The 17,835-nt window shown below is 52.8% G+C and overlaps 7 protein-coding genes across 7 annotated transcripts; 4 read left to right on the top strand and 3 right to left on the bottom strand.

Annotated features, from left to right (window-relative positions):
• Window positions 1-109: 109 nt before the first annotated feature.
• BBK36DRAFT_1134011 (Phosphomevalonate kinase) lies at window positions 110-2,115 on the top strand (the record flags this gene model as incomplete). Its single annotated transcript, XM_024892166.1, has 3 exons — window positions 110-231; window positions 323-597; window positions 1,066-2,115. Exons 2-3 carry the CDS (start codon window positions 326-328, stop codon window positions 2,111-2,113), a joined length of 1,320 nt encoding a protein of 439 aa, XP_024753974.1. The 5' UTR covers window positions 110-231; window positions 323-325.
• Window positions 2,116-3,156: 1,041 nt separating this feature from the next.
• Window positions 3,157-3,698, bottom strand: BBK36DRAFT_1155448 (hypothetical protein; the record flags this gene model as incomplete). The annotated part of the gene is made up of 3 exons (XM_024893829.1): window positions 3,157-3,325; window positions 3,389-3,447; window positions 3,516-3,698. The coding sequence occupies 3 exons, from the start codon at window positions 3,696-3,698 to the stop codon at window positions 3,157-3,159; spliced, it is 411 nt and encodes a 136-aa protein (XP_024753973.1).
• A 1,631-nt stretch (window positions 3,699-5,329) lies between these two features.
• BBK36DRAFT_1175060 (aldehyde dehydrogenase) lies at window positions 5,330-7,011 on the bottom strand (the record flags this gene model as incomplete). Its single annotated transcript, XM_024895948.1, has 3 exons — window positions 5,330-5,443; window positions 5,631-6,515; window positions 6,607-7,011. The coding sequence occupies 3 exons, from the start codon at window positions 7,009-7,011 to the stop codon at window positions 5,330-5,332; spliced, it is 1,404 nt and encodes a 467-aa protein (XP_024753972.1).
• Window positions 7,012-7,815: 804 nt separating this feature from the next.
• BBK36DRAFT_1134010 (hypothetical protein) lies at window positions 7,816-8,789 on the top strand (the record flags this gene model as incomplete). The annotated part of the gene is made up of 3 exons (XM_024892165.1): window positions 7,816-8,645; window positions 8,680-8,705; window positions 8,769-8,789. A coding segment is annotated over one exon (822 nt), but the record flags the coding sequence as incomplete, so codon positions are not given.
• Window positions 8,790-9,046: 257 nt separating this feature from the next.
• BBK36DRAFT_1134008 (NMD3-domain-containing protein) lies at window positions 9,047-10,845 on the top strand. Its single transcript, XM_024892164.1, has 2 exons — window positions 9,047-9,135; window positions 9,259-10,845. Exons 1-2 carry the CDS (start codon window positions 9,068-9,070, stop codon window positions 10,736-10,738), a joined length of 1,548 nt encoding a protein of 515 aa, XP_024753970.1. The 5' UTR covers window positions 9,047-9,067; the 3' UTR covers window positions 10,739-10,845.
• A 50-nt stretch (window positions 10,846-10,895) lies between these two features.
• Window positions 10,896-12,715, bottom strand: BBK36DRAFT_1165161 (hypothetical protein; the record flags this gene model as incomplete). Its single annotated transcript, XM_024894750.1, has 5 exons — window positions 10,896-11,769; window positions 11,814-11,893; window positions 11,982-12,100; window positions 12,287-12,289; window positions 12,697-12,715. The coding sequence occupies 5 exons, from the start codon at window positions 12,713-12,715 to the stop codon at window positions 10,896-10,898; spliced, it is 1,095 nt and encodes a 364-aa protein (XP_024753969.1).
• A 707-nt stretch (window positions 12,716-13,422) lies between these two features.
• BBK36DRAFT_1175041 (P-loop containing nucleoside triphosphate hydrolase protein) lies at window positions 13,423-15,738 on the top strand (the record flags this gene model as incomplete). The annotated part of the gene is made up of 2 exons (XM_024895947.1): window positions 13,423-13,459; window positions 13,507-15,738. The coding sequence occupies 2 exons, from the start codon at window positions 13,423-13,425 to the stop codon at window positions 15,735-15,737; spliced, it is 2,268 nt and encodes a 755-aa protein (XP_024753968.1).
• Between the last annotated feature and the right edge of the window lie 2,097 nt (window positions 15,739-17,835).

The following is a 17,835-nucleotide window of genomic DNA, read 5'->3' as shown; positions in this document are numbered from 1 at the left end:
GAAGACGAACAAGAGACGAGGCTGGACAGTGGCTCTCAAGCTACCTTCTTCCACTGTTATTTCATATCTGAACTCTTACGTCCACTTGGTTATAAAATTCTTACCCTCTGGTGCTGTTCAATTGAGCGCTCTCCTTTTGCCTGTTGTCAGCTTGTCAGCCTTGCTTCAACCTCTCTCTTCAGTCGTTGGAGCCTCCTCATCTTATATCTTATACCAACATACCATACCATAAGGTACATCAATTCTTCGCCAATTGCACTCCCACTATCACATACGCATCTCTATTTTACTCTCAAGTCAACATCGGTATCCTTCACACAGAAAAATGCCCACCGCAAACGCCTCCGTCGCCGTCTCCGCCCCCGGCAAGGTCCTCCTGGCCGGCGGCTACCTCGTCCTGGACCGCGCCTACACGGGCCTCGTGCTGGGCCTGAGCGCGCGCATCAACGTGGTCGCGGGCGAGATCCAGTCCGCCGCCGAGGGCGTCGAGCTCAGGGAGATTGTCGTCGACAGCCCGCAGTTCCTGGACGCGCAGTGGCGGTACGGGTACCATCTTGCGCCGGAGAAGGGGGGGATCAAGGTCACTCAGCTGCAGGTGTAAGTTGAAGCTTTCTTCGTTGTACTTTTTGTCTTCCAAAGAGTTGTCGGCGTTTGTTATTGTTGATTTTGTTGTTTTGGAACTTTTTTTTGCTATTTATATCGCTGGTCTGGCTTCACCGCGTTTGAGAGGGTGGGAGACGGGGCGCAGATGGAAGCACCGAAGACCCTGTTTGTTTCTGCTCTGAAAGAATGAAACCCTTTGTCCCTGCAAGCCGAATACTACTTGTCTAGGGAGGACAAGAGACAAGCTGAGAGGGAAAAAAGAGAGAGACCCTTGAAATTCCACTGCGTTGATTTTCCCTTCCCCCGCAATGAGACAAGGTCTCTCAATTCAATCTACGCGAGTTTTCTTGCCTCTTCCCTCAAGGCACGCATTCTTCGAAATGCTTTCCTTGTTTCCCTCCTCTTTGAGACAAAACAGCGTGCTTTTGCTGACACTTGCCGTGTCTTGGTTCCTCATCTCAGCGGTCCCACCATCTCGGCCAACCCTTTCGTCGAGACCACGCTGAGCTACGCCCTGACCTACATCGACGCCCTCGTGTCCTCCACGCGCTCCCACAGCGTCATCAAGTCTTCACGCCTCATCATCCTTGCCGACAATGACTACTATTCCCACTCTCACGCGTCCTCGTCTGGCCGCTTCGCCAAGTTCCCCGTCACCCTTCAGGGCGCCAACAAGACGGGCCTCGGCTCCTCGGCCGCTCTCGTCACCTCCCTAACCGCCTCCTTGCTCACCCACTACCTGCCCTCCACCGTCTTTGACCTCTCCTCTAAGCAGGGCAAGAAGACGCTTCACAACCTCGCCCAGGCGGCGCACTGCGCCGCCCAGGGCAAGGTCGGCTCGGGCTTCGATGTCGCGGCCGCCGTGTACGGGTCCTGCACCTACCGCAGGTTTTCCCCCAGCATCCTGAACGTGCTGCCCGAGCCCGGCGCCCCCGGCTTCAGCGACAAGCTCCTCGCAGTCGTCGACGGCGAGCAGTGGGATGTGGAAGTGCAAGACGACGGCGTCAGCCTTCCCCCGGGCGTCGTCCTGCGCATGTGCGACGTCGACTGCGGCAGCCAGACCGTCGGCATGGTGAAGGTCCTCTCCTGGCGCGCCCAGGACGAGCAGCACTCGACAGCCCTCTGGAACGACCTCCAGGCGCGCAACGAGGCCCTGGCCGCCGCCCTCAAGGCCGGCGCCGCCGACCAGCTCCCCGACAAGCTCCGCCAGGTCCGCGAGCGCCAGATGGGCCGCGAGAGCGACGTGCCCATCGAGCCCGACTCGCAGATGGAGCTCCTCGACGCCATCAGCGCCCTCGACGGCGTCTACGGCGGCGTGGTGCCCGGCGCCGGCGGCTACGACGCGCTGGCCCTGCTCATGCGCGACGACGACGAGACGCTGGCCCGCGTGCAGGACTTCCTCGCCGCCTGGAGCCGCGAGAAGGACGCAAAGGTGAAGCTCTTGGGGGTCAGGGGGGAGATGGAAGGGGTTCGCCAGGAAAGCTTGGACGTGTACGATGGGTGGCTGTAGCTTCTTCTCTTGCCTTCTATTTTCCTCTTCCGCGGCCTTCTGTTCATTTCATCCGCGGGTTATTCCCCTTGGCGAGGACTGCACGCCGATTCGTCCGTGACCAAGTTATTGAAGAAAGAGAAGAAAATTATTCTTACACAAAATAATACAGCAATTAATATATAGAAACACTGGTATATCATATCGAATCATACAATTTCAGTTGGATTTAAGTCACTACCCAGTATTTCACATTAAGCGACTGAATTCGGCTTGCGTCACATTGAACACAAGCGAAGCATCTCATTACGCCAAACTACAGACAAAAGCAAAGAAAGTCGTCATGCCACTACAAGACACCAAAAACCACAGCGAAATGAAACGCTCGCACAAACGGGAGCTAAGTAGTGACATTCTCGGTTACACAACGTATTACAAAAACCACAAAGTAAACAATAATGCATAAAAACAACACTCAAATTGACTCAAAAACTGGACATCCCATTATTTTAGTAGGTAGAGAATGCTTCGAAGTGCGATTCTTCTCCTGTATCAATTTGCATTAGATCTAGCTACCTAGTGGTGCTGTGTGGTAAAAGCAAATGCCGCCTTGACTCCCGCTGTATCCCCCCTTCGCGCCGCCCGAACCCCCCCTTTGCGTGCGTCATTACCGAATTAAGTCTGTTTGTTTCCCTTTTGTTTTTCCTCGTCGCGAGTATTCGGGATCGCCATTGTAATAGTAAATGTCTATGTTGCCCCGTTAATTGCTCGCCGGCCGGTCCTGTCCAATCTATCCTGTGATAATCCATATTAAGCGTTCCGATCCGAGTCCCAAACCTGTCCATACCATCTAGCCAGTCTGTTTTGTCCCCCTATTCACCGCGCCGAAAAAGCAAGCCGAGAAAACGAAAGAGAATAGTAAAAGTGATAAGCAATGAAAGGAAAGGCGTCAGTATTCAACGCAGTAAAGATAAAAGATAACGATAGTAGTATCCGTTCAGTCCTCAGTCATGGATATGGTGATATTGTGGTTTCGTTCATGAGGTATGCATTCGGTCATTCGATCAGTTGGCCTGCTGCTCTTTGGCAGAGGCAATAGAGAAAGGCGAGGGGCTTCGGTAAGGGGAGCGAGAACGGATTGACCGAGGCAGGCTGGAGGTTGGGTCGGGGTACATGGAGTCCTCGGCGACACCGATTTGACTAGCGGCGGCCTTCTCTCGCAGTATGCTCAGTCTGGTTGGATAGTAGGTTAGCACGCAGTGCAAAACTAGTGAGAGATCTCCCGGGTTGCCTCACTCTTCTTGAGAGATGCCAGGAAGAAGAACAGGTTCTTTCTTGAGACCAAACGGAGAAGACTAAGAGACGACTGTTAGTCAGAAGCTCATTCGCAGAAATACACGCAGAGCATAGGTATGTGACGTACAATTTCCAATCCGCGCCTCTGCTTCCGCCTGCCATGACGCAAAGCCTGCTGCATGCGCTCATAAAGATTCCTGACGTTGTTCTTGAGACGCATCTCGGAGGTTGCGTATGTCGTGTTGGAACAGCCACCAATGCTATCGGTTTCCAAGTTGACCAGCGAAATACTTCTCGGCAACTGCGCCATTGGTTGAGGGTAGAGCAAAGTTGTTGATTGACTGAAATCGAGATGACGGAGAGGAGAAAAAATGAAACCCAAAGAAGAACGCTAGAATGATTGAAGAGTGCTTTTCGTAAACGACGATGAAGGACAAGAGAAAGAATTGCAGAGAATAAAAAGACAATAGACGTCCACGAGAGTGGCTGTTTGTGTGATTGAACCGGCACAAGTTTGCTTCACAACTAGTCGCCGTAATTACAATGATAAAAATAGTAAAAGGAAAGAGAGGGAAAAGATAGCGTCTGCGGTGGCTCTTAATTCCTCTCACTTGCTCTACCGGATGTTGTTGGCCGAGAGCTGTTGTTGGTGCAAGATGGAACCAATTCGATGAAGATCCGAGCGATTGGGTTGAGACGATGTGGGCTTTTTCAATTAAACCAGAAAAGAGAGAGAAGCCAGAAAGAAAGAATGAGAATACGAGCAAGACACACAAAAACGGACAAACGATTAAATGCGGCTGCTGCTGCACACTGCCGAAGGAAAGACAAGGGGAGGGAAAAGAAGAGAGAAAGGAATGACAGGGGTGGGAAAGAGTGTGTGGGCTGGTGCTGATGAGGCTCCGAGCTTCCTGGGTGCAGAATGAATGGAGGTGACGGGCTTGAGATTCACAACACAAACCCAGCACGTTGCCGACGGATGCGGCGCTGGCCAAATATATATCCATCACCTCGCATCGGCATCTATGCGTGTCTGAGCACCATGATTCGACAGCCCTTCGGTCGGTGCCGCTCCTGGGCCTCTGTCGAAACGGGGTCTCATTAGACACACTCACACACACTCACACGCGGCCGCGAAGAGTGCAACAACACTAGGGGAGCAGGAGAGCAACAGATGCCTGCCTGCAGATTTGCTGTCTCACATGCCGTCTGGAGGCAAGCCCTGTGCATTCGCTCACGGCTTCAGGTGGAATGCGTGAGGCCTGAATTGGCATTCCAGATGCCGGCACCCTGCCGCAGTATCCCGTATGCCGTAGCATTCTCCAGGATATTGAGCTGTCGGTAGGCGAGCGCGGCGACAACGACATGAGGCCGTCCTGTCACGGGCGGAGCAACGGGCGGAGCTGCGAGTGGACGTGCACGGCCTTTGTTTGCTTCCTTTTCCTGCACAGAACGAATGGGGTCAACCGGCGGCTTGGCCGATTCGCTATCATCACAGCCTCCTTGCTTGGCGACGATTTTCGTTTCATGTCAACACGGCTTCCCGTTCGTCTCTGGTCAGGATTTAGGCTTCGCGTTTTGCAGGCCGCGGTGGGGAAAACGCCCGCTTCTGCATGCAGACAACGTGAGATGCTGCCGTGTTCCCTCGCCAGGAATCGAAGTCGAACCTTGAAACCATGAAACATGGGAAACCCTTGTCAGATACAGTAGAGTTTAATATCCTCGCGTTATTCGTCGCGCGGGCGAGCCAATCACAGGGTTGACGCTTCGACGCTCAATGCAGCCCAAAGGGAGATCTCTCGCTAATCTTTGGGGCTGGTGCGGAGGCACGGCTGGCACTAGATTCAATTCGGGTGATGGCAACGGTCTTTGCTTTCAAGGTTCTTTCTTTATGTACCTGAGTGAAATTAAAATCAGAGCCACAGGGCGCTCGTCCGCCGCTTATTTGGGATGGTCCTTGATGTGAAAGCTCTTAGACTTGACGAAAGCGTCGAAGCCAAATCTGCCAAGAGTCTGACCTCTGCCCGAGTTCTTCCATCCCGTCCAGGCGAGGTCCTATTTGTTGGTAATACAGTCAGCAACGGGTCGTTCACGATCAATTCATTGACTATTGATTTGCCTGACGGGGTGATTGCCTGCTAGAGTTGCTGCCCGGGCGGGTGCAAATATGACCACGGGCCAACTAAGGGAGGGGACGAGGGGAGGGATGCAATGCGATTATGAGGGCGCGTCGGAGACTTACCGGACTGGGGTAATCGCAGCGGTTGACAAAGACAGTGCCGGCGTCAACCTGCTCACAGAGCTCGTAGCCTCGATCAGTATCCTTGGTCCAGATGCTAGCCGTGAGTCCAAACTCGCTATCGTTCATCAGCTTCACGGCCTCGTCGTCGCCCTTGACCTTCATCACCGGAATCACAGGCCCAAATGTCTCTTCCGTCATGACCGTCATTGTGTGATCCACACCAGTCAATAGGGTGGGTTTCACAAAGTTGCCCTTGGGCGGAGGGTTTTGGAAGCTTTCGTTTTCCGGCGTAACATCCTTGGCTCCCTTCTTCAAGGCGTCCTGGATGTGCGACTCTATTGTTTCCTTGGAGCGCTTGGAGACGACTGGTCCAATATGGGTCGATTTGTCAAAGGGGTCTCCGAGCTTGTATCCCTTGAGCACCTTCTGAACGGCCGCCACAAAGTCATCGTGCACCTTTTCATGCACATAGACCCGTTCAATGGAGCAGCAGCTTTGGCCAGAGTTGAAGATGGCGCCATCGACAATCTCTTCGGCGGCCCAATCGATGTCTACATCGTCTCTGATGTATGCAGGATCCTTGCCGCCCAGCTCGAGGGTCACATTGACGATTCTGTCCGCGGCAGCTTGTTGCACGGCAAGGCCGCCAGCAACGGATCCCGTGAAACAGATCAGCGAAATCCTTGGGTCTCGAACAATAGGTTCCATGAGACTAGGAGATCCGCAGTGGAAATATTGCAGAACGCCGTTGGGTAGGCCGGCCTCTGAGAAGAGCTTCGCCACTTGTTCTACAATAGTCGGCGTCTGCGGCGACGGCTTCAAAATCACGCTGTTTCCGGCCAAGATTGCTGGAATCAGTGCATTGACGAGGATCAAATAAGGATACTTTGAGACAATGATGAGTTAATAAGAGAATTGAGAGAGTGAGAAACAGCGCGTGTAGCAGTGGCTGGCACAGGAGATTGATTCTGCTTACATTCCAGGCAAAGATGATGAGAACAGGGCCGACGGGTGCTCTCCGGATGAAACGCTTGAACCCTTTCTCGGGCTCACCCTCGACGTCCTGTAAGACCTCGTTGCTGAGCTTAAGGAGGTACTCCGCCCTTTTGATAGCCGTTGTGACTTCTTTCGCCGTATAAGCGATGGGCCGGCCCATCTGAGTGGTCAGTTCCAGGGCAAGGTCGTCCTTGTTCTTGTCCAATGCGTCGAGAAACTTGCGGACAATGTCTTGCCTGTCCTTGAGCGTCGTTTTACGGAATTCCAGAAAGGCTTCGGTGGCGACCTTGGGTAGCAGCTCCAGATCGGCAGCCGAGGCGCCATTGCGAGTGATGACCACCTCGTTGGTGTTTGGGGAGATGGTCTTGATCACCTCGACAGACATGTTTGCGTGTGATTCCTGATGTGACCGGGGATTTGACGGAACAGTATCTCGAGGGTTCGAATAACGAAGAGTGAATAATGGACGATGTGAAACCTGAAAGGAGAGGAGAGGGAGAGGGGAAGTGTGATACCGGTCTCAAGGCCGCTCTTGCCCGTTCATCATTTGCCCCACGTCACCGATATCGTTGCCCCGCCATATCCATCTCAGTCCACCTGAGAAGTATTACTGGATAACCGCCTACGAACAAGCCGTCCCTGAAACTACCCGGTAATTGTACGTAAGAGAGTCCGCGTTACTAGAGAATCGACTCGGTATGTCAGATGAGGCAAATGTTGAGTAAAGCCCGATTATACATGAATTCATTCGATTATATGTATGCGCGTCCTTTGGAAGAGACTCAGCTCTATTAGCGCTTCCTTCCCACCGGGACGGTTCAGCCATATCCTCGTGGCATGGCTTGTGGTTCATGCCCAACTTGGTTGACTGGATCCACCACAGGCTTGAATAGTCCGCTTAAAGCGATGCGCCCCGATAAATGCAATACGTCGATGCTCTATCGATAAGGAACTTTTTTCTTCCTCGCTGCAGCCATTTGCTGAGCTCTGAGCCGAGTTGCGCCTACGGCACCAAGTTTGGAGCAATTCCCTACACAAACCACACACCATGGCTGCCACAAAGGCCACCGATTTCTTGGACGTGTCCGACAGTGAAGATGAGCGCGTGAACGCTTACGACTCGGATGACGAAGTGAAAAAGGGCGGACGCGGCCCCAAGCGACGGAAGATTAGCAGCGACGACGAGGATGACGACGATGCTGAATTGAGCGACAAGGAACAAGACGGCAGTGATGGAGAAAAGAAGAGTTCAGAAGAGACGAAAGAAGATGGAGAGGCCGAAAAAGGCGACAAGGACAGCGGCAAGAAGAAAGCAAAGAAGCTGAGGGCCAAAGACTTGCCTGGCGTTGCCCGGCCGTTGACGAAGAAGAACCTTGTCGCGACAGACGAAGCAATCAGAAAATCCGGCGTCGTATACATCTCGCGCGTGCCGCCATTCATGAAGCCGAACAAGCTACGGTCTCTCCTCTCTCCATATGGAACCATCAACAGAATATTCCTCGCCCCCGAAGACCCAATCGCACGAGCGCGGCGTATCAAAGGAGGCGGCAACAAGAAGAAGACGTTTACCGAGGGCTGGGTGGAGTTTGTCAAGAAGAAGGACGCAAAGGCTGTGTGTGAGCTTCTGAATGCGCGACCAATCGGTGGCAAGAAGGGGAGCTACTACCACGACGATATATGGAATCTGCTCTATCTCAAGGGCTTCAAATGGCACAACCTGACGGAGCAGATTGCCGCCGAGGATGCCGAGAGATCAAGTCGCATGAGGGCTGAAATCAGCAAGTCAACACGCGAGAACAAGCTGTTCGTCCGCAACGTCGAGAAAGCCAAGATGCTGGACGGCATAGAGGCAAAGGCAAAGGCGAAGAAGAGGAAGGCGAGCGATGCGGCGGAGGCCGAGGAGCCAAAGGGAGCCGTGCGGACCTTCAAACAGATTCCCAAGATCAGCAAGGACAAAGATACCACCGAGGAACCGGAGCGGGTGAGCAGAGTGCTGAGCAAGATCTTTTAGCTGTTGGAGCTGTTCGTGTTCACCATTTCTGCTGTTGCTCGTTGCATCTGTTGTATGTATATATAGAAAGGTTTTGTTTGTATCAGGCCGAGCGTAATAATTCTCAATACCAGCCGAATTAAACCATTTGCCATACAAAAGCAATGCTGATGTCCGCTTCTTGCCATTGCTCCTCCATCAAACCGTAGAAATGCCTACCTATGGAACCCGACATGACTCACTGCTGCGAACGCACTATGACAGATCCGGCAACAAGCGTTACAGGCAGAATTGCCCGCGATAAGCCCATGCCAGGTCGCTTATCAAGCAGCGGGGCAAAATAATTTTTGAACTTTCTTCGTCCATATGGTATCAGAGGCGACTCCGTCTGATAATTCCCATCTCCATACCAGACCACCCACCACATCAACCATCGGCCTCATCAAACAAGATGTCTATGGACCTGGATGATGCCATTTCTATTGCGCCCGTGGGGCAGCAGGTGCACACGGCAGCAACGTAAGTAAATCTTAACGCTTTCCCACGGCTTGTCTGCGGACGAACATCTTCGCTTCGTCGTCTTTTGCGACAGCCCCTCCATGATATCCGGTGAAGATAAATGCTGAGACTCGTCATCCACAGTATTCTCTGCCACAACTGCGGTGCTCCCATCGACGGAACAACAGCCACGGGCGCCGCCTGCTACGACTGCATCAAGTTGACCAACGACATCTCCCAGGGCATCCAGCGAGAGGCCACCATCCAGCAATGCAGAGACTGCGAAAGATGGCTGTTGCCACCCTCAAGTTGGATCTCCGCCATGCCCGAATCCCGCGAACTGCTAGCGCTCTGCCTCAAGAAGTTGAGGGGCCTGAACAAAGTGCGAATCGTCGATGCGAGCTTCATCTGGACTGAGCCTCACTCGCGGAGAGTAAAGGTCAAGTTGACCGTCCAAGACGCCGTCCAGCAGGGTGTCCTGCTGCAGCAGACCTTTGAGGTCGTATATGTCGTGGCGCATCAGCAGTGCCCCGAGTGCGCCAAGAGTTTCACCCCTAACCACTGGAGGGCCTGCGTCCAAGTCCGACAGAAGGTCTTGCACAAGAGGACGTTCCACTTCCTGGAGCAGCTCGTCCTGAAACATGGCGCGCACAGGGAGACGCTCAACATTAAGGAAGCCAAGGACGGCATCGACTTCTTCTTCTCCGTGCGAAATCAGGCCGAGAAGTTTGTCGACTTCCTCAACTCAGTCGTTCCCGTCAAAGTCAAGTCCTCACAAGAACTGATCTCTATGGATACCCACACCTCGAAGAAATCATACAAATTCACCTTCTCCGCCGAGCTCGTCCCCGTATGCAGAGATGACCTGGTTGCGCTGCCGATAAAGCTTGCGAAACAGAGCGGCAACATCTCGCCCCTCGTCCTCTGCCACAAGATTGGCACAGCAGTCTACCTCATGGACCCGCAGACTCTCCAAACGGCGGAAGTCAGCTCGTCCATCTACTGGCGTGCCCCCTTCACAGCCCTCGCCGACGCGATGGAGTTGGTCGAGTTCATCGTCATGGACATTGAGCCCACTCCTGTTCGAAAGGGCAAGTGGGTGCTCGCCGAGGCGACCGTTGCTCGTGCTTCTGATCTTGGTGTCAACGACAAGACATACTTTACCAGAACACATCTAGGAAACCTGCTGCAGCCGGGTGACTCAGCCATGGGTTACATGCTGAGCGGCACCAACTTCAACAACCCCGAATTTGATGCCATAGAGGAATCCAACACATATTCATCAACTGTTCCGGATGTGGTGCTGGTGAAGAAACACTACCCCAACCGCAGGAGGAACCGTCGCCGCAACTGGAAGCTCAAGCGTATGAACAAGGACGAGGGCGACCTTCTGCCAAAGAAGGCAGACCAAGAGCGTTTGGATAAGGAGTACGAGATGTTCTTGCGTGACGTCGAGGAGGATGAGGAACTTCGTGCGGCTTTGGCGCTGTACAAGAACCCCAAGAAGGCAAATGATGAGGAGATGAGCATAGCCGAGACCGAGGAGGATGGAGACGAGGGCATTCCTGGAGTGAATATGGATGAGCTGCTAGATGACTTTGATGAGCTCACTATGGAGGATTAGTAGTACAGGGATTCATAATACTCACATCAATGTGAATAACGACGTCATGTTTGGCTTCCACCAGAGCTCTATATTTGCCTTGAAGCATCAAAATAATTATCGTGATAAGCCATGGTTCCTTTATCTTCCTGTGAGGGGTCGTACTCCGGACAGATGTCTATAAGAATGAAGGGATAGAGGTAAGGTCGATTGTGTTCGAGTCATCTTTAATGGCACTCTTGGCGCCCGACCGTTTAAATTGCTCTCGGGATTTCTTCCTGCTCATCATACGCTCGTGCAAGCCGAAGAGATCATCGTCGTCGTCGTCCAAAACGTGGACGTTAGGTCGTTGCTCGGGGGCCTTACGCTCTTCTCGAGGCGTTTCCTTCAGATTCCTTGTGGCGGGTGAAGACGTGGCTTGGACATCTGAGTGTGAACCGCGAGAAGGCTGTGACGTGCTTCCGCTTGGCGCAGAAGTTGTTCGTGAATTGGCGAGTGGTTCGTGTTTGATCCTCTTTACTGATGACGGTAATGGTGGCAGTGAGGGCGACGGCTCTCGGCTTCGAGAATCCTGCTGTGGCAACGACTTGCTTGAATATCCCGCCGCCGCTCTCGTCCTAGACGAAGCAGACGAAGCGCTCACAGCAGGCATGATGGTCCTACCCTCACGCCTCGGCGCCTCCATCAAGCCTCGTAAACCCGTTGCCGCCAACGGCGACTTTGCCCCATCGCCTTTGGCTTTGCGGTCCTCGTCGCCACGGCCATCCGCGGCCAGCGCCTTACGCTGCTTCAGAACCCGCTGGCGCGACGCCCTTCTCTGTCGCGTACTGGCAGTCGGCAGCAGATCTGGCACGATTGGACGCTCAATCTCGCGGATGGTGTCTGCGTTTTGCGCCTTGGCGAGGGCTTTGAGGCGATCGTATTCTGCGCGGTGGAGATGCGCTGTGAAGCGCTGGGCGACGTGCAGAAACTCGTCTTCGACCATTCTGTATTTGTCATCGTTCAGCACCCCTGGGATCATGAACCTAAGAAACAAGACAGTTAGTTGTGAGCTGGTGAGAGGCAGCTGCATGTTGAATTGAGCATTGTCATCAACGTCAGGATATCAGATGGTGCGTATGTACTCTTCCTGAGGCCTCTCCGGTGGAGGCGAAGTAGACGGACTTCTGATAGGATCTATCAGATTTTGTCAGTCATTTGTGACAAAGTTTCAATTCTCATTGCTTTGCGGTGTCCTGAAAGGCAGATTCGCGGTCATTCATACCGGAGTCCAGAACGCGCTGAACGTGTCTGCGCGATACAGGCGTTCGCACGACATGCCGACGCTCGTGTTGCGCCGCTGGTCTCGAAGCAGATGATGCAGGACTTTGAGCTGCTGCGTTTCTTATGCTGCTGCTTGGCGAGGGCTCCGAGTCCCCGGTCTGTCTTTTCCAGGGCAATTTTCTTGCCATGGCTGCTTGAGCTCTGGATTGTGGACGGTTGTAATTCTGAGGTTGAGTTTGGCCTTAGAGACTCAACCGTAACGTCAGAATCTGGAAGTGTTTAGTGCAATGTGCACAGTATACGTACCTTCTACCACCCTACAAGCGCCAGGTCCACAGTCAACATCCCCCATGAGTCCTTGGGTCTATATGATGCCTGGAGTAGTATCTTTTCTCGCTAATTGGTAATTGGATTGCATAGGTTGACGCTTTGGCCTTTTCAGAGGTAGGGACATTTCTCTCCGAAGGAGGCATGCTTGCCTGATAGTTACCCTGATATTTTCGATTTGACCACTGATCTCATATAAGGTTAAGAGATGACCATCAGCTCAATCTCTTTCAGACTACAATGAGCAATTGTGTAAAATCTGCGATATAGACTGGCATATCATAGCCTATGGAGTTTTTTTACGACATCCTCATTCAAATTTAACTTTATAATTCCATTGCAGCCGCAAGGTTGAGCGGGATAATCCTCCTTAACCTACAGCTGCCCACCTGTCAAGGAGGGACTCATTTTTAGCTGGTCATTCCATCGAATACATACTTATATATGGACACCTTTAGTCTTTTTTCTTTTTTCTCTACGACTGATGAAGCTGTTACCATTCACTGTAAGGCAGTCAATTGTCAAGTGTCCTTTCACATGCCGAAGCTCCGTTGTAGCATAATATTGGATATAGACATATTCCGGGATAAGTTCATGCCTGTAGAGCTGCAGGCCCCGCTAAGATGGAAAGAACTGTTCGATACCTCAGGTATCACTGATAGCATTCCAAGCCGAGCCTCAAGCTTTCCCAAACTCAAAATTACTGTTCAAAACATCTTGCATTTTGCTCCAATCCCTTCACGATTGAGAGTCAAGGGCACGGTCTTGATGATTTCGTGGTGCAGCCGCCATTAGTGCCATCTCTCGCAGGGCGTCGTCTCCAGATCGAGTCGCCATGATTGCTGTGGCTCTTCTTCGCCGAGCCTCAGCGAGGAGACAATGCAGCTTCCTCAGACGGTCGGTCAACAGGGCCGTGACAGATCTGTTCCCCCCCAAGAGGCCTCTGTACGGCAATGCAAATGGTACGAGATATGTGAGCTCATTGCTTGAGAACACTCGCAACATCGGTATCATTGCTCACGTCGACGCTGTAAGGTTTGCACCTACATGTACCTCAGCCATCCTGACCTTGATGCTTACCCGTTGTGTAGGGCAAAACAACAACAACTGAACGCATGCTCTACTACAGTGGCGTGACGCAACGAGTAGGAGGTTTGCAGTAACAACACTCGCGTCCGAGACCCAGCTGACAGTCATAGATGTGGATTCTGGCAACACCGTTACCGACTTCTTGGAGCTTGAGCGGGAGCGTGGAATCACCATTCAGTCGGCGGCCATCACATTCCACTGGCCACTGCAACAGGACTGCCCGCCTGGAACATCGCCAAAGACCATCAATCTCATAGATACTCCCGGGCACCAGGACTTCAGGTTTGAGGTCGATAGATGCCTACCAATCCTCGATGGAGCTGTCTGCATCATCGACTCTGTCAAGGGCGTGGAAGCGCACACAGAACGAGTCTGGGCCTCTGCCCAGGACTTCAAGATCCCGCGGATTGTCTACTGCAACAAGCTGGACCGTGAGGGCGCATCTTTCAGGAAATCCGTCTTGGAGATTGGCTCTCGACTCAAGGGATGGCCGTTAGTCTGTCAGATCCCATGGTGGGAGAAAGAGGACTTTGTTGGTGTAATCGACGTTGTTGATGGAGTAGGGTACCGATGGAAGAGCGAAAGGCAAAAGGCTCGGTACGAGCCGGCTGAGCTCAAAGAATTACTGTCAACCTCAAACCAGTCGTTACTGACGGAGATGCAAGTGGCGCGGCAACGCTTGGTTGAGGGCCTGGCGGATTTTGACGAGGCCGTGATGGACGAATACTTGGCTGAAAACGAAAATATTCCTGCCTCTCTACTCAAACAGGCCATCAGGAGAAGCATACAAAGTGGCGATGGCCGCGTCATACCTGTATTCGCGGGCTCAAGCTTTCGTCACATTGGGGTTGAGCCGCTCATGGATGCCATCGCCGACTATCTTCCCAATCCGGCCGAGCGGCCTGACCCGGAGGTCAGGGTCGGGAGCACCAAGACCGAGCTTCGTGAGGCTCTCAAAGGAAAAGGCAAAAAGGCTGTTGACCCCAACGTCACTTCGGTGGCATCTGTCTTCAAAGTATTTGACCATCCAAAAGAGGGCGTCATCAGCTTTGTGAGAGTCTACCATGGCACCTTGACCCGCAATGCGCCGAGCTTCAACACCCATATGCTCATCCAGGAACGACCGATGGGCATTTTGCAGATATCAGCATCCAAGACTGAAGACATTCAGGAGCTTTCGGTTGGCCAAATTGGAGCTTTGAGAGGACTCAAGAAAGCACGCACCGGAGATACCCTGATCACCATGGCGAGCGGCAAAGCGGTCCCCGAGCATTTACGGCATATACAGATCAGACCTCCGGAAATCCCACCACCGGTTGCCTTCCTGCAGGTTGATCCGTATGGCAACGTAGCAGCCCAGCAGTTAGCGGCCGCTTTAGAGAGCGCCTCGCGAGAAGATCCAAGTCTTCGATGGAGTAGAAACCCAAAGACCGACCAGTTCACAATCCAGGGCATGGGAAAGCTTCACCTGGATGTATCGCTTTACAACATGAGGCAGAAGCACAAGATAGATGCCGAATTCGGTCCCATCGAAGTTGACTACAAGGAGTGTGTTACTGCTGAGACTTCTCCTCAACATACGGTTTTTGACCGCCCAGTGGCTGGCAAATCTGGCAAAGTTACCTGCACAGTCAACCTCAAGCCGATAGAGGAAGGGGAACATGGCAGCTTGATAGAGACCGGCCTCGAGAAGGATGGCAACATTGTTCAGATCGACATTCCCATGCACGGCGAAGCCAGCGCCGTGCTGGTCGATGCGGATGAGGCGCGTCAACAGCTCTTCAATGGAGCTATAGCTGGGTTAGCGAGAGGGCCTCGTCGTGCGTCGCCAGTTCACGGTTGCCATGTCCACATTACACTTGATACATCTCGCGATGCGCTAGAAACACCAACGGGAGGCCATTTCAGTGGTGCGGCCAAGACCGCCGTCCAAGCGGCTCTTCGGGAGGCATTCGACAAGAGCCAGATTGGTATTCTAGAGCCCATCATGTTGACACACATCGTCTGCCCCGAGGCAGCCGCCGGAACAGTTCAGCACGACATAACAGCCGGTGCAGGCGGCCACGTGCTCGAGGTCAACGACCGTTCTGCAGAGTCTGCAAGCGAGGAGCTGATTGATGTCTCCAAGATTTATGCCCCACCTGATCCTTATGACTCCATCACCTCCCTGAGAGGTAAAAGGTCCACTGCTCGGATGGTTGAGATCATTGCAAAGGTTCCTTATAAAGAGATGCTGAACTATGATGAGCATCTACGAAGCAAAACTGCAGGCCGCCATTCCATGACAATGTCATTCGACTCGTTCGCAAGAGTGGTCGGCCATCGGGAAAAGGATATCTGAATGCACTTGAAGCAAGCAAGCCATTGCGGCAAGCGTGAAGGCAGCTCCCGCCTTATGATATGCAATCTAATACTACACCATATTGGTTGTACTAATCGTTGATCGAAGACTCCGGACTCGCGCATGCAGTATGTCGTGGAAGATCACTGAGGCACGGCTCACAGAGAAGATGTTGCCCGTCAGTGGCATAAAAAGCCAGGCAAAATGCTCCAGGATGCAAGACGGATCGAGATCTTTCCTTGAATTGACGGATCACCTCATTCGCCAAGACGGCAAGCAAGTTGATTAGCCACGGGGCAAGATCAGATGAAGTATCGCATGATGCCACCTTATCAGTCGAGATGAGGATACGCAATTATGGAAGACAAAAGAAGAAATCACATCTCCATCACTGTTCCCTGTCTGAACATGGCCTTCAGCGGCAGCGCTGGCGGAGCTCGTGATATCGCGATGATGGGCGAGATTTGAAGATTTAACGGAGCACAGGGCATTGAGATGGAAAAGGTGGAGGTAAGACGGCATTCTCTTCCAGAATTCGCAAGGTTCTTGCTGGGAGCATTACAAGCAAATACCACCTTGCTCAACAAACACTCCTTGTTGTGTGTAAAAGCACAGACGTCTTCTCCAGGGTCGGCGCCAGGCAACACACTGCTGTTCAAGGTTGGATTGGGCTTAGCCTTCTCATGCCTGGCCTTCTCCGTACGCAATGCAGGAACAGAGACCTTTTTCAGCCGGTGAATGGCAAGCTCGTGGGCGTTCATGCTCGTGTTGAGTGGAGCATGTCGGTTACACAAAATTTCTCTCCCTGCACCCCCGTGCGGACAAAAAGGGGTCCCCCATGTCTAATCCCGACTAGCCTCGTTTCCAGGGAGAACAGCTCGACCGCCACATCTTCTATGGCAACGACAAAACGGAGAGATGCTTAGGAGCAAGACCTGTCTCATCAGATTCGCTTCGAGAGTCGCAAGATGGCGGGCCGGCGAGAATGACTAACACTGCTCAAGGAACAGGCGACGGCCGGCATATTGGATGGTGTTCGTGGCAAGGCGAACGTTGAACCCCTCACTGCTAATTCCAGTTCTATTAATGTTCGCGGGGTGACAGCTCAGCCTCAGCTGTGCTAAACGGTGAAGCTGATTGGGGGGATCAGCAAGACGCAGCGATTCGGAGCGTTCCGCCAAATCTCGTCTTTTGGCGTCGTCGATCAATTTCTTCTTTTCCTCGCTCTCAACGTTGTCATTCGGAGGCGGTGATGTGCTTGTAGGAGCACTATGTCCGTGGACTTTCCATCTCACACAAGATGTTAGGATTATTGCAACGGCCCCCTTGTGGTGCGGCAGGCGGCAAACATGTTGATATCAGGGGGGCACCGATGGCCTTCTCTCGTGGCTCTTGGAACACGCCGCGCTGCCAACAAAGAAGTAGTTGAGATTGACGCTACTGCCACCACGACCGCTTCGAGGACTTGCTCCGTACTTGTACTGTTGGCAGTTACCACCACAATACGACCAGTTGGTTCCTCGGCTGGCCATGATCTGCCTTGTCTACAACAAAGCACAGCACCGACAGTGCCTCGACATCGAGCCCCCGTCTGGCCGTCGAGGTGGATCTGGGACTTGTTCTCTTTGCAGTTAATGCGGTCTTCGATGCGTCGCTCACACTAGGAGGGCCTTAATTTCCTTTGGCCCTGCTTGAGTGGCTGGATTGGACAACGGTTTCCCAGGGGGGAACAAGGCCGACACTTGATTGGTTCACGTCTTATTAATTTCGACGCGCTCATCCCACGAGCTCCACAAAGCGAGGCAAGCATCACAGCCCATCTTCAGCAGAGCGGTCGAGGCATTATTACTACCTGGTCATGAGCGTGCGGTGCAGTGTTGTAGCAAGCATTTGCGCTTCGTCCCTTGCGAGTAGCATTTTGGACTAACTTCAGTCAATCCCTTCCTTTACTAGCCTATTGTCGCCCTGCTCGCCGCGGGTCCATCTCACTCTTTTCATAGAACCTCGACCGTCACCGCCGTCTCTCTCTTTTCCCTTTCTTCTCTGTTTTGCGCTGTGTCGTTTCGTGTCGTGTCCGTGTTGTGTAGACGAGCTTTTC

The sequence above is a fragment of the Trichoderma citrinoviride genome, assembly GCF_003025115.1.
Source record: "Trichoderma citrinoviride strain TUCIM 6016 unplaced genomic scaffold BBK36scaffold_1, whole genome shotgun sequence".
Lineage (NCBI taxonomy): Eukaryota > Fungi > Ascomycota > Sordariomycetes > Hypocreales > Hypocreaceae > Trichoderma > Trichoderma citrinoviride.
Note: the sequence above shows the minus strand (reverse complement) of the source record. Positions and strands in the feature narration are given on the sequence as shown.

Coding starts and splice junctions, on each gene's coding strand:
- BBK36DRAFT_1134008 (XM_024892164.1), top strand. CDS start 9,068: ATGTCTATGGACCTGGATGATGCCATTTCTATTGCGCCCGTGGGGCAG. Junction 9,136..9,258: donor CAGGTGCACACGGCAGCAAC/GTAAGTAAATCT, acceptor CGTCATCCACAG/TATTCTCTGCCACAACTGCG.